At 31.6% G+C, this 15,075-nt stretch overlaps 1 protein-coding gene across 2 annotated transcripts; it reads left to right on the top strand.

The window, feature by feature from the left end:
* Positions 1-6,763: 6,763 nt before the first annotated feature.
* On the top strand, positions 6,764-14,857 carry LOC147408262 (alcohol dehydrogenase 1-like). 2 transcript variants are annotated; one of them, XM_086437177.1, is made up of 8 exons: positions 6,764-7,131; positions 7,428-7,570; positions 8,042-8,095; positions 8,273-8,310; positions 11,060-11,460; positions 13,089-13,325; positions 13,848-14,006; positions 14,526-14,857. In XM_086437177.1, the coding sequence occupies exons 5-8, from the start codon at positions 11,209-11,211 to the stop codon at positions 14,652-14,654; spliced, it is 777 nt and encodes a 258-aa protein (XP_086293303.1). In that variant the 5' UTR covers positions 6,764-7,131; positions 7,428-7,570; positions 8,042-8,095; positions 8,273-8,310; positions 11,060-11,208; the 3' UTR covers positions 14,655-14,857. The 2 variants fall into 2 exon arrangements, with proteins under 2 accessions (XP_086293303.1, XP_086293302.1); XM_086437176.1 differs by lacking the exon at positions 8,042-8,095.
* Positions 14,858-15,075: the final 218 nt, after the last annotated feature.

The raw sequence follows: 15,075 nt of genomic DNA, 5'->3' as shown, positions 1-15,075 counted from the left end.
GAGTGCTGATATGAAAGGTGATTTGATTAAAGTGTCTTATTCTTTCATGCGGTAGAGAGATTTTGGGTTCTTGGATGTGAATGGCTCTTTAGTTTAACAGATGGCATCAGATGACATAAAGCCCCTGTTTTCCCTGATTTTTAGCTACATGATTTGAAGAGGATGGTTATGTCTAGCTAGCTTGTAAGCCATATGTATGTAAGATGTGTTGGTAAACCCTAAAACTACATTTGCTAGTACTTAGATATAGGAACAGTCAGCTATATGGTGCTACATGAGGCATGCGTTGTGATTCAAGCCAGATTTTTTTTTCTTTTTTCTCTTCTTTTCTGATTAGTATAAGATTTACTAACAGAAGGAAGAAGAAAAGATGGTTGAGGACCAAAAAAAAAAAAAAAAACCTAGAATCAGAAGAAGAGTAAATAACAAAAAATCCACTGGAGACCACAAATCAAAGATAAAACCATATCTGTTGAAGACTAGTAAACTTGTTTGTGTAGACTACTTTGTGTGGATGAACTAAGGATTTCTGTTTTAAATTGGGTTGATAATAAGTGTTTGAGTTGTTGCTTTCAGGTTTTCTGTGTTAAAAAGGATGGTGTAACCCTAATTTTTGTGGTGGGGTGATGTTTATTAAGGTATGAACACGAAGAAATATTTTATGAGCCGTGATTTTCTGACTTGAAAATTTTCACTCGATCGAGTGGTAAGGGCATAGAACCATGGATCTTTTTCTTCGGGATACATGAGGAAAAAAGATCTAGAGTGAAAATTTCTGAGTCATAAAATCGTTAGTGATATTTAATGGTATTCTTTTCGAAGCTTAAAATGGTAGAAAAGGGTATTTGGGTTTTAGGATTGGATTTAGCCTAGAAAATAAAGATGAATGTCTCCATTTAACTTCCTTTTACAGTCTTATCATGCTAAGAGAGAACTTGTGAATAGCAGAATAAATTATTCATTCACTTGTATTCCGTTCCATACACATTTCCAGATACTAATGGTGCATCGGATGCTTGTTAGAGAGAGTCCTGATGTGATAATAAAAATTTGGTGTGGCAATATACATCCTCTGTTAGACATAATGAATGATGCGTGAGATGGTTTTGGCTAGTATAAAAGTAAATGGAGAGGACACGAATGAGTTTTAGTTGCAATTGGTTTACATTAAGGATCTATTATGATCCGTACTTATTTTATCCAATTATAGATGAAGTAACCGCTCATATTTAAGAGTTCTTACCTAGACCATATTATTTTATAGATGATGTATTAGTTGATGAGACTAAAAAAGGGAGTTGAAGCTCAACTGGAACCATGGAGCGTGGTGTTGAAGTTCCAAGGGATTTAGAATAAGTATGAAGTTTGATCAAATATGTGGAGCGTAAATTTTGTCTCAATATCCATCAAGAGAAATGTCCTGTAAAAATTGATGGTTTAGGAATATGGAGAGATTGTGGAAGATGTTTACTTGTAAAATCAGATAGGGATGTTAGAGTGGAGGTGTGCTTACAGAGTGTTGTGATCCATGCATATCAATCAAGTAAAAAAGGGTATATTTTATAAGTTGATGGTAACACGAGCTATTTTAATAATTATAATTATTATACTATCAACCAATGATATTATTGACTATAATTCTATAATTTTTCGATTATAATCTTTACTATTATAACGAGAGGAGGCAAAATAGAAGTGGTTTGACACCAACATTATTTGGATTCAATAAATGCCCCAGCCTTTACAGTTGAATTTAATACAATCAGGGTCATTTTGTCAAAAATCAATGAAATTGCAAGTCCACCACCCTAATCACCTTGATTACTTTTTTAACTTTACTATATTATCGTCAAAATTCTTTTAATTAATATTTTAAATTATAAATAGGCTCTTAAGATGCATGTGCACATGCCACATTCCAGTTTAATATAATGTCATTGCCATGTTCAAACCATTGTCTTTGTTTACAATTCCTAGCGTGTTAAATAAGATTCTTTAAGCAAATCTCAAATTTTAGAATAAAGATGATTATCATCTGTCAAACTTTTCTTTATTTGTGGAGAGAAAGACCCCCAAATTGCAGTTTCTATGTCTTCAAAGGAAGTGGTGAAGGAAAAGCCTATTTCCCCTTTCATCTTGGCCTTCTCTAATATACTAATGAAAAATGGATTTTCGTGTGTGCGCGTGTGTTGGGGTGAGTGCATGGGTGTGTGTCAGTGTAAGTATGGTTTGGCTGTGATCAACCTGACCTAATTAATTTGTTTGGGTTGGATAATTTTAGACTATTTAAAATTATTTCAATAAAAATCATCTCCAACTTATCAAGATCTCATCTTTGTTGATTTTTATTAAAAGAGGCCTTGGCCACTATACCCAGCACCATTGTTATAAAAATAAAATACCTTGAAAAATATAAAATATAACTTATAAAATAATATATCATTCAGATTTAGAAATTGATCCATATCTAACTTGAATTTGACTTAGGTCAAGGGACATCAACCCATATCTGACCCATTTTTTAATTCTGATATATTTGGAAGGATTTGAACCTGCGACATTAGGATTTATATTTAGGAAAAAATCCAACCCATTTTATGCCACACCAACCAGCAACTAGATCATGGTAGAGATCTTGTTTAGCGGTCGCTTCCCTTGTTAAAAAGCGAAATCACTTCTAGAAAACTGGTTGGGGATCACATGGCAAGGCCCAACCAATAAAAGCTTAAAGGGGACAAGGATCACATGGCAAGCCCCAACCAATAAAAGCTTAAAGGGGACAAAGGATAAAATTGACCCTCATCCTTAACTTAATGGAACGATGATTGAAAATCCACTATACATGATTTAGGTGATCAGTCCTGCTGTCACTTACTAAAGAGAACTTTCTACACAAGGAACTTCTTATCTGTTATATATATATGATTGAAATGTTTACTTGGTGTCGTTAGAAAGGTTTGATCTCTGAATCTTTTTGAGTTGTGCTTGGGGGTGACACAAAGGGGTACACGGGTGTCATAATGACGTGATGGTGTGTACCTAACCGTAGATGTTTTTCCACGAGATATTGTTTGTGCTAGGGGTGCAACTTGGTTCGATTCGGTATAAGGTCAAATTGGAATCGAACCGACATAAGTCAATTCTACTAAATAAGAATCAGAACCGAACCAAATTCCATTGGAACGAAACCAACCCAAACTGAATTAAAGTCGGTTTGGTTCGGTTCGATTCCATGGATTGCAAATATTTTATAAATTATAAGTAATATTTTTTAATTAAAAAATAAACATAAAATTTCATATAATAAATAACAAATCTATCTATAAAAAATCATTAGTTTATCCATAAAAGATAACTAATCTATGTACTAATTCTTAAAATAATTCTTAATAATTATTATATATAAATATATTTATTTATTGCATAGGGATTCAGTTCTATACAAGTTTGATATGAGAATCGAACCAAATTGATCGATTCTCCATTTTCGTAATCTGGAACCGAATCGCAACTTATTCCAAACCGATCTAAATCACCTCATAACTATTGGTTTGGTTTGATTCTCGGTTTGAACCGGATCAAGTTGCATTCCTAATTTGTACTGTTGTGTCATTCATTTTATCTCTTTTGTGTGATATTGTTTGTACTTCCTCTTTAGTCCTACATGAAAAAAAAGAAAAGTGGGAACCTCCTAATAAGCACCCATATGCTTTAACATTGTTAGACCTATTCCAAAAAGCCACACGGGCACGCACACACACAAGCCATGTTGGATTGGGTTGGACACGACCACAGGGCTTCGGATCAATAACGGTGTCTCAAAATATAATATAATATTCACGAAAGGATGGAGTCGTAAAAATCAACCCAACCCAATTATTAAGATGGCTGAATGAGATGGAATGGCTGTAGAATAGAGGACAACAAGCTAGTGCTAAAAAACGACACCATATGTATTTTAAAAATACATTTGTGTCAACATCCACATTAAATACCAACTAATCGATCTGTACCATTCACATGAGGGCCATCTCTACGACTCTGTAATTGCAACTTGCAGTACCAAACAGAAAGGGTCTATGTATAGTCTCTTTCACATGCCCTGTCCTGTACCCGACGGGGTTATGTAGTTACAGAACTCTACCCTACATCTCTTCTACAAAATAAAAAAAATAAAAAATGTGGAAACTATTTCTATTCCATTGACCCATGAAATGTTTTACCACCAATCAATCAGATTAATTGTCTTAGAATCTCTAATCAAGTTAATTATAAATCTCCATAGTCCTTGTCTACTACATCAATCCTTACTTTGGGTACACTGTTGCATCCATCCATCCATGTAGTATAACTCTTTAAAATGCAAAGAATTAATCGAAAGACAAATTTTCTTATGTTCTATATCTATTCCAAAATCAATTTTCTAACAAGAAAATTATATCATACATACATTATTTAAAGGTGAAATGAGAGAAGATATGTATATATATATATATAAATTTTAAGGGTAAATTACACTTTGACCACTTATAATTTGGCATAATTTCATTTTAATCCCCTAATTACTTACCTTATATATATGATGGATTCACTTACCCCTTCCGTCAATTTAATTGTTAAATTCTTTTTATCAAGATCATTTTACCCCTTTTAAAATGTTATTCTTTTATATAAATAAAAATATGCCAGTGAAAAAATGAGTTCAATGAATGTCTAGATGGACATATTTTAATTATTATTTTTTCTAATAAAAATAATGTAAAGAAGGTAAATTTTAATGTTATTAGTGAAAGGAGAGGTAAGTGTAATTATCAAAATGTTAGGAGGTCAAAATGAAATTATGCCAAATTATAAGGCATCAAAGTGTAAATTACCCTATTTTTAAAGATGGGAGCATTAGTTGAAAAAAAAATTTTCACTAATTGGATGGTTATTAAGTTGCTCCAAAAGTTAGGGGTAATTGAAAGAAAATCAATCCTACGTTAGGATTCATTAAAGCAGTTTTCCCCAAATAGAAAATTTTTTCTCTCTTTCATATGCCTTAATTTTCTATAAATACGAAAGAAAAAAAAAAAAATTGGGTCACTTTCATACGCTCGCTTGAGATAAGTCCATACATGGACCGACAAGAAGGTAAAAATCCTGTACCCATGGAGTTGTCTAATTACACAACTCCACATGTCTTATACAACAACGTGGCACCCTTTTCTACTTCATTGATCCAGATAGATTATCTTTCATAATGAGGCTTGGATCAATCTAGAAAATTTTGCCATAAGCCCATGATAAGTACTAGGTAGTAGACTTTATATCAACGGTTAGAATCACTAATCAGGAAATTTGATCTTCTTAGAGTCCAGACCACACGAAAGGGTAAGGTGACAAGTACTGAGAAGTGGGTCTATTAGACACTGTGTGCCACGTAGCACACAAAGAGTGGGTAAGTGGTTTAGGATTATTGAAAGAGAACCGCTATAGCCACACCAACTTTGTCTGAGACCTTTACCGACTGTATGCATTTCTTTTACATGAGAAATGATGTGGCATTAGCACAAGTTAGTGTGTCAATAGCAGCTCTCTATTAAGAGGTGGTGGTAGCTAGCAAGAAGTCAAGCAGTAGTGCTGCGTTTGGATAGAGCTTCTTGATGATTTCTTTTATTGCGGGAAGTTAGTAAACGTTTGGATAGGTTTTTACTTTTGTGGGGAGAGATTTTTTACTCTTTGTTGAGAAGTTCCAAGAATCTACTCCTCTACGGAGAGGTTTTTTGTTCTTACAGGGAGAGATTGAACTTTTACTCTTGCGCGGAGATGTATATTCACACAGGCTCTTAGTAGGCGTTTGGATAGGACTCCTTGGCTACTTCTGACTCTTGCGGGGAGTTAGAAGTCGTTTGGATGCGTTTGTATAAACTACTCTTTCGAAGAGTTACTCCGCGCAAGAGCAAGAAATTACTCTTTATGAAGAAGTCAAGAAAACCTATTTCTCAAAACTCTTCTTGCGGGGAGTCAAAATCTAACGGTTCGTTTTACCAAAATACCCCTAACTTTATTAATTTTCTATGAAAATATTTCTAATTCATTTGCCCTTAAATCAAACAAAAGAAACATTTATTAATATTAATTTTTTTTTTTAATTTTGAGTATAATGGATTTAAACACATTATATTAATATTTAATATTTAAAATATTATATTATATTATATTATATTATATTAATATTTATTATATTATATTATATTAATATTTATAGTTAAACACATTATATTAATATTTAATATTAAAATATTATATTATATTATATTAATATTTATATATTATATTATATTAATATTTATAGTTAAAATGTCAAAAACAATATAGTTTGAAGGCATATTATGACACTAAAAGACAGTCTGTCAATTTTTTTTTTTAATTTTGAGTATAATGGATTTAAACACATTATATTAATATTTAATATTTAAAATATTATATTATATTATATTAATATTTATTATATTATATTATATTAATATTTATAGTTAAAATGTAAAAAACAGTATAGTTTGAAGGCATCTTATGACACTAAAAGACAGTCTGTCATTTTTTTTTTTTTAATATTATGTCATATTATGTCAAAAACAGTCAGTCAATTTTTTTTTTTAAATTTTAAGTATAATGGATTTAAACATATTATATTAATATTTAATATTTAAAATATTATGTTATATTATATTAATATTTATTATATTATATTAATATTTATAGTTAAAATGTCAAAAACAATATAGTTTGAAGGCATATTATGACACTAAAAGATAAAAAACAGTAACTGGTATAATATAAGGGTATTCTAGTCTTTTTTCTAGAAGTCATGAGAAGTCAGTATGGTTCCCAAACAAACTTCCAGCACAAAAGTACTTCTGCCAGTACTTCATAGAGTTGATTGCCAAACGCCATTTCTGCACATAATTACTTTTCCAGCTCCTCCATAGAGTACTTCAGCTCCTGTTCTTTGGAAGAGTAGTTCTGCTCCTGGTATCCAAACAGGCCCTTAATTTCCTTGAAGAAGAGCCTCTTCATCACATATGAATTCCGGTCCGAACCGGTCGCAAATGATGTTGAAAACCTCCTTACAACCTATCAAATGCAAAGGTGAGCTTTAAATCCTATATTGGGTTGGGTTGGGTTGGGTTGATGTTCTCCATCAAACAAACGGTTGAGATGAAAGGAAAAAAGAATTTTTCCTAGAGATACAAATTTTTTTTTTTTTCTCTTGAGAATCCTAATACATAGCATCTCAACCATTTGTATTCGTTGGAGAGCCTAATTAATGGTAGGTTGAGGATAAATAATCTAATAATATCCATATTTGTATAGAAAAATAAAATTATTAGTGGTTTATTTATTAATGGTGGTTTAATTTGAGTTATATATATTTTATGGTGTAGCTGCGGTGTGTTGGGGAATAAAAGAGCCTATAAAGATAGAAGAGATCGAAGTAGAAGCACCGAGATCATCCGAAGTTCGCGTTAAGATGCTATGCTCCAGCCTTTGTCACACAGATATCATGTGTTGGACTGGATATCCAATTGTTAGTACACTACTCACCTTACACTTACACATCTCCTCCTTCTTTCTTTTATTTTCGGAGCGAATATTTGCAGGTATCACCACTCCATTGTTTTAAATTAAAAAATAAGTAAAATCTCATAATACCCTTATATGCTGCACATCAAATGGGAATCTGAGTTGACTCGGCCGAATCAGTTGAGATGATCGAAATATAAAAATCATGACTGAATTGGTGATAAATTTGGAACCATGGTTGAATTGGTGGTGGGAAGTTATTTAAGTCGTTACCAAGTTGACTTGACCGAATCATTCAAGTGAGATTGATTAGAAATTTGAAACCATGACTAAATTTGATGAGAAATTTGAAATCAGAGCTGATTAAATGATATAGGCCTCACTATTGCATATGAAGGGTTTTGGATTGAGATGCTAAAAATAGGCGTGTAAGTAAGAGTGCAACATTTACATTTTTTTTAGTGCAACTGTACAGAAGGGGCAATGTGTATATTTCACGTGATGGAGTGCTTCTTGTTATATGTGATAGGCAAGTATTCGCTTCCTATTTTTTTACTTTTCGGTATCTAATAACCTTAAGTCCCTAGAAGAGGTTAATCACTTAATTATGATTTAGTCTGATTAATTATAGTTACTATAGTAATTTTTAAAGTTAAAAGATCTAAGATTTTATATTTATTATTATTATTATTATTTCTTTTTGCAGGCACTGTTCCCTAGAGTTTTAGGACATGAAGGTGTTGGGTAAGATATCTCTCTCTCTCCAAATAACTCAATTCCGGGTTTGTGTTTAATAATTAACTATGGTGTCTCGTTCTTATAATAAAAATAAGGTGTTAACATGCCACGTTTTTGTTCGAGTTTGAAACATATAGGACTCTTAACCAAGCCCAGTCCAATGTGTTTGAACTCTAAGAAAAACGTGCCACGAAGACACCTAACATTGTTATAAGTTATAAGAAGGAAACTCTTAATAAATAAATCAATCAATCTCTTAAAGGAATCATGTTACTCTGGGAGTTAATCTATGCAATTGTAATTGTATCCATGATATTTTCATAAAAAGTATTTTCATATTAAGAAAGTTTTTTTTATTTAAATAAGAAAAATGTGATTTTCTATTTTAAATTTTTTTGTCATCTAATTATTTTTGTCTTTTAGTGCCAGAGCTTTAATGAAAAATACGAGGTTACTTGTTTCTTTTAAGTTTAATTTTTTTTTTCTCTCACTTCTTTTAAGTCTTACATTGATTAATGATGATTTTTGGTACATGGGTTGACCCCAAGTTTTTAAGTCCCTAAGGGGGAACTATGCTCTAATTAGTCAATTTTTAAAAATTTCCAACGCACATACATGCATGTTGAGTCGAGTCCGGGGGTCAAGCAGGCGATGTGATGTTATGCGTGCTGTTCTCTAACTTATCATTTTAATAAAATTTATTTATTTAAATATTATGTTTTAAAATTTTAAAACAAAGAGTTGTGTTTGTTTAGTCCTTCTAAACAATTTTGGTACCCAAGGGGAGGATTCTCCAATGAGTCAACTTAGAATTTTTGAACACACGTGCCAAGCCGAGTCGGATTGGGAAAACAAACAATGTGGTGTGGTGTGGTGTGGTGCGTGTAGTTGTCTAACTTATCTTTTTCAATAAAAATTTCTTTTATTTATTTAAATATCACGTTTTTATTATTATTTTAAACATAGAGTTATGTCTATTTAGTCGTTCTGAATAGTTGAGTCAGTCTGATTTTTAAGTCATGTTCGTTCTTACTGTGAAACAGTGTGTCGCAATTTTTTTCTATTTAAACTCTTTGTTATTCACGTTTTTCTTTGCACACAACGAATTTCTCTCTATTCTTAATTTTTCTTGATTTGATCGAGTTTAATCTTTTCTATTTTGAGCAAAGTAACAAAGTAAAGGTTCAATGATTTTATGTTTCCCTGCAAAAATAAAAATCAGTAGTTACAATTGTGAGATTTAGTCTATAATAAATTTTTAATCACATAACTATTAGTCTATAATTTTTTCAGATTAAGAATTTGTATATATCTCAAGAAACTTATTCATGCTCCTAAAGATTAATGGTTAAAGATAATTACCTTGTGCCATAAGTTAAATTGACGATCCAATGTGTTGGAGGTGTGCCTTCTGTAATCGACTTGCTTGTGATCCGATGTGCGTAAATCCCCAAATCAAGTGAACCTTGGTCCACGTTTTCTAATTTGCAGACTCACATTCTCTTCCCTCTCTATATTGCCTCAGCTTAAGATTGTAGTGATTGATGAAGATCTCAACGATTCAAAATGCTATATCTATTATTTGTTATTCATGTTTTGTGCATGCCTATTATGGAGTGCCGATCCATTTAAATAAATGGGAATAGAGGGCCTAGAGATCATTTTTTAATAGAATTTTTATCTATCAAGGTTTCCTTCTAAGACTTAAAGAGTTATTTCTATTTCTAATATATTAGGATATAACATTAATTATTGACGTTTCTATAATAATAGAATCTTTGTGTGAGTCAAAAACCTAAAAACATGTAGGTCAATGGGCCACACGATTATTGGGTTCTAACATTGACTAGGCAATTGTATCCTAGGGTGACTCATTCTACAATTTGCTTGCAATTTTTCTAATTGGATAGAGGCGAGGAACATTTTAAAGAGAGTGATCTAATCAACACCTCAACCCAGTTTGTCTTTGATTTTAATGGTAGGTTTTTGATTCACATCAAAGTTTTAAGCAATCACTTTGAAGATTTCAAGGTATTGTCCAAAAATTTTCACAAATTTCGGAACATCTATCATTTTTAATCTTTGACTTAACTCTTTATAGAAAATCGTAATTTATTTTTTTCTCAAAATTCTATCATCTTCTTCTTTCCCAAAATTGTATTTCATTTATTTATTTATTTTTTAAATCAGTCATCTTAAAGCTCTTAAACTTTTAGGGTAAATTATTTTAAGGAAAAGAACACAAAACACAATTGGGATATTAAGAGCTCTTTCTTCATTATGTGAAGTCTTTGCATCAAATTTCGATTCCTAAGGACCCCTTTGTTGGAAGTGCCCTCCTTAAAATTGTAAGTTTCCCAAGAAAGAACTCTAGGGATCTTAGGGTGGAAATTGAAAAAATCAAAAAAATTATTGTCTAAAGATTTAATTAATATTATCTATATTAATATATTAAATAAAAAATACAAATAATTTAGAGTTTTCACTTTAGACCTCAACTTGTATCAAACTGACCTTGCTACTAATTAACGTTGAATTGGATCGTTGAATAATTATTTTGATTCAGGATGAATTCCTACTGGTAAATTAAAATAAATATATGAAAAATTACACCTGCCCGTATTCCTGCAATTGGTTATAAATTCTAAGGAAATTTAATAGGATTGAAAATTGAACTTTTGATTCCCGAATGTAACAGTAACATCTAAATTGGTTAGAAAATTTTTCTGAGTAAATCAAACATTATTCTGTGTAGTGTCGTAGAAAGCGTTGGAGAAGAGGTGACGGGTGAAGGAAGGGGACTTCGTTATCCCGACCTACATAGGGGAGTGCAAGGAATGTGATAACTGCACATCAGGGATATCGAATTTATGCCAGAAATACCCTGTATACGTGCATGGTCTCATGCCCGATAATACGTCTAGAATGTCTGTTGAAGGCCAAAAGCTATATCATTTATTTAGTTGCTCGACATGGTCTGAATATGCGGTCATGAACGTTAACTATCTAGTGAAGATCGATTCGAGGGTGGCTCTTGGGCATGCCAGCCTCATCTCCTGTGGCTTTTCAACTGGATTTGGAGCTGCCTGGAAGGAAGCCAAGGTCAACAAGGGATCAACTGTTGCTGTTTTCGGTCTTGGGGGTGTTGGATTAGGGGTAAGTACCATGGGCACAATAAAAGTTTAATTTAGACACATCCCTTTTGATTTTGGTGAGTTTTTGATATACAGCCTTGACTATGGTCTTTTGTTAGAGTCTATCAAAATGACTAAAATAACCTCATCTTTAATCTCTTGCAAGAAACCCTCTTTTAAAAAAAAAAAAGAAATTAAATTTAAAAAAAAAAAAAAATCCCTTATTAATTTAATCTACAATCTGTTACAAGAAGATTTGATTGATTAATCTATTCAATTTACATTGAAAAGAAAATAAATTAAGGTTTTACTCTAGGTGACTTTCCTAAATTAATCAAGGGTTGATAATGTTGAATTTTTTTAGGACAAAAATTAAGTATTTCAGGGAAAAATAATCTAGGGTTTTCAAATACATTAAAGTTTTACTCTAAGATTAACTTGTTAAAATAAATGTTAATAAATGTTAATTAATATTTATTTAAAATTAATTTAATTTATTTTAAAATGATATTTGAAAGTTACTTTATGGTTGGTGTACTTTTTTGTTAAAGAAAAGTAAGTATTTTTAAAAAGAACATTTCTATTGGTTGAAATCTTTTCACACGGATTGAAATTTGTAAAAGTTCTTTTTAGCTCATTTTTCAAATATTTTATAAATCTCACATTGCTTTTTAAATGTTTTGGAGGGATTTTTAAACTTATAAATAAGAACTTATTCTCAACTCTTTCTTTATTCCAAAGACTCTTTCCTTGAAAGCTCCTAATGGCTTCTAGTTATATGGAAATTTAATAAATTTTTTATTATTATATATATATATATATATATATATATATATATATATAGAGAGAGAGAGAGAGAGAGAGAGAGAGAGAGAGAGAGAGAAATTAAATATTTAATAGGGTTGTCCAATTTTGGATAGGCACCAAGACCGATCCGAAAGGTGTCGAAGGGGCGTAAGGGTGCTTAATAGATTCCTTGATCCGAATAGGTGCCTAGTAGTTCCAATGGGTTTCATACCTATTGAGATTCAAAAATCATTTACGAATGGATGTAACTTTTATAATTGTTATCTATTTATGGAGATCAATTTTGTTAAAATATATAACTCAAAATTTTCTGCAAAAAGAGGCAATCGTGTATTCGAGATTATATGTGACAGATTTTCTCAAAATAGTGTAAATTTTGAGGAAATATATAGTTCTGTTAGAACTGGGCTCTGTTGTATCCTGAAGACAAGTTTGCCAGCAATCCATCTGCATCTCCGTGTTCAATTGAAGTGGGGGCGTCTGTTATCTAGAAGACAACGTAGATAACTACGTGCCTTAGAGCAATTTTTTCAAGTTCTATATTTTCTAACATAACTAAGTTGAAGACAATGGATATCTAAAAATAAAAAATAAAAAATATGATTTTTACCAAGAGATTGAAGACGAAGGCATTTTGATCATTTTATTAATCTCTTGTAAAAGGCCATAGTTAAAAGATATTGAAATTGTTCACCAAAACTTAGAAGGGATGTCGCAATTATATTTTATTAATCTGTATATATTTTTTTTTTTATAACTAGAAAAAAGAACAAAATAAATTTCAGTGATTGATTAAAAAAGTGCCATTTTTAAAAAAGAAATAGTGTTGGTACGTATTGGCAGGTGGTAGAGGGAGCTCGAAATAGAGGAGCAAGCAGAATAATTGGAGTTGATTTAAATGAGAAAAAGGGGGACAAAGGGAAGGTATTTGGAATGACAGATTTCATAAATCCAGCGGAATCCGACACACCTATTTCGGAGGCAATTAAAGAGATTACAGGTGGTTTAGGTGTCGATTACTGCTTCGAATGCACTGGAGTCTCATCCTTGATCAATCAAGCCCTCGAAGCCACGATACAGGTACCAACGTAACCATAGGAGTGGCCATTTGCCTCCTCCCTAACAATGTCGATTAATTCTCTTAGGAGGGAACTCGAATTTAGCTCGATCTCGCCTACATCATTAAGCATACTTGTCAGAAAATCAACCATCCTTTTAGTTTCTCTAAATACAAAAACATAAGACTTCAAAATATTGAGGTTCAATATCTCTAATCTCATTGATGGGATGACACATGTACCAAGAACTTGGAATTGCCCCGTCGTCGAGCAATTGATAGGAAAAAGAAGACACTAATAAATTTGATCACAAGCTTTAGACCATGCATAATAGCCTCCAACTCGTAGCCCTAGTTTTCACGGAAATTATATATGGATATGATTGATAAAAAATCTTGTTGAACCATGTAAATTTTGTGTCGTGGTCTCTTTAAATACTTTTGATTTATGTTTATTTTTAATTGTTATCTTCAATTTCTCGCACCTATTTTTCTATATAAATATATTTCGAATATTATTGTTTGGGTATGATGGCGGAGAACAGGGAAGAGGGGTGGCGGTATCAATCGGTACAAGCCATGATTTAACTACTCCCATCAATCTCATCTCCCTGATGCGTGGTCGAACATTGAAGGGCTCAATCTTCGGAGGGATCAAACCTCACTCTGATCTTCCCATTATTGTCGATAAATGCGTAAATAAGGTACATGTTACGTTTCCATTGAGCAACATTTCAAGTATAAACACAGTATGATTTTATATGGGAATGATGAAATATCAAAGAGGCTTTTTGTATATATTTTGCCAAAATTACTGAATCAGTTTTTATTTTTTAATATATACGAAAAATGGTCATATACCTGGCTGTGTAATTATACTTTTTATTTTATTACGAAAATGGTTATTTAGGCATTTGATGAATATACCTTTATACCCTTGTATGATTGTACACTATATAATTGTTTTGATAAAAATAAATAATTATGAAAGGTATAAGATTAAAAAAAAAATGATGGAACCATTATTTTTTATAAGAGAATTTGATAAAAACACTTGAATTAACATAACAAATGGCTTTAGATAGTATTAAATGAAGAAACAAGATTCTTTTAGGCTGATAACAAATTTTTTGGATAGGTCTTTGATTATTATTATTATTGATGTCTAATATATCTTGAATATTTGGTTTAATTTTTTATTATTATTTTGAATATGTATACAGGAGATTGAGCTTGATGCAATGGTAACTCATGAGGTTCAATTGGATGATATAAACCAAGCATTTGAGCTATCTAAACAAGCAGACTGTGTCAAAGTTATGATACAGATAAACAAGAGGTCTGATGATTGATGGGAAAGATAGGCCACAAACAATGGCCAAAAAAACATTCAAAAGCTTTTTACATTTTGCTTGAGCCTTTCTTGTGTGCTAATTTAACCTTGACTTCTCCTTGCATACAAGGGAAGCCCACAAATTTTAGAAATCAAAATTTGACGGTTCTTGGCCGTTGAAATTTTTTATATTCCCTTACTATATATTTTGAAAAAAATTAAGATGATAGTAAATTTATTATTGAAAATGCTGAAATGACACAAACGGAGACACAAAAGTGACAAAAATGATGCCGTGGTGCATACATAACCACATATGTTTTTTACTTGTATCTCTCGAAAAAGCATCTATGGTAATATACACGTCACCACGAGTTTTTGTCACCCCAGCACGACTCTTTATTATTTTATGATATGCTTTAATTATTATTTTTGTTATA

This window comes from Akebia trifoliata, chromosome 3 (assembly GCF_017979445.1).
Source record: "Akebia trifoliata isolate Shusen 1 chromosome 3, ASM1797944v1, whole genome shotgun sequence".
Lineage (NCBI taxonomy): Eukaryota > Viridiplantae > Streptophyta > Magnoliopsida > Ranunculales > Lardizabalaceae > Akebia > Akebia trifoliata.
The sequence above is the reverse complement of the archived record's forward strand: the minus strand, read 5'-3'. Positions and strand labels throughout refer to the sequence as shown.

Excerpts from the sequence above, each read along its gene's own strand:
- LOC147408262 (XM_086437176.1), top strand. The coding sequence starts at position 11,209 with ATGCCCGATAATACGTCTAGAATGTCTGTTGAAGGCCAAAAGCTATAT. Across the intron at positions 11,461-13,088 it reads TTGGGGGTGTTGGATTAGGG|GTGGTAGAGGGAGCTCGAAA; the intron begins GTAAGTACCATG and ends ACGTATTGGCAG. Across the intron at positions 13,326-13,847 it reads CCCTCGAAGCCACGATACAG|GGAAGAGGGGTGGCGGTATC; the intron begins GTACCAACGTAA and ends GGCGGAGAACAG.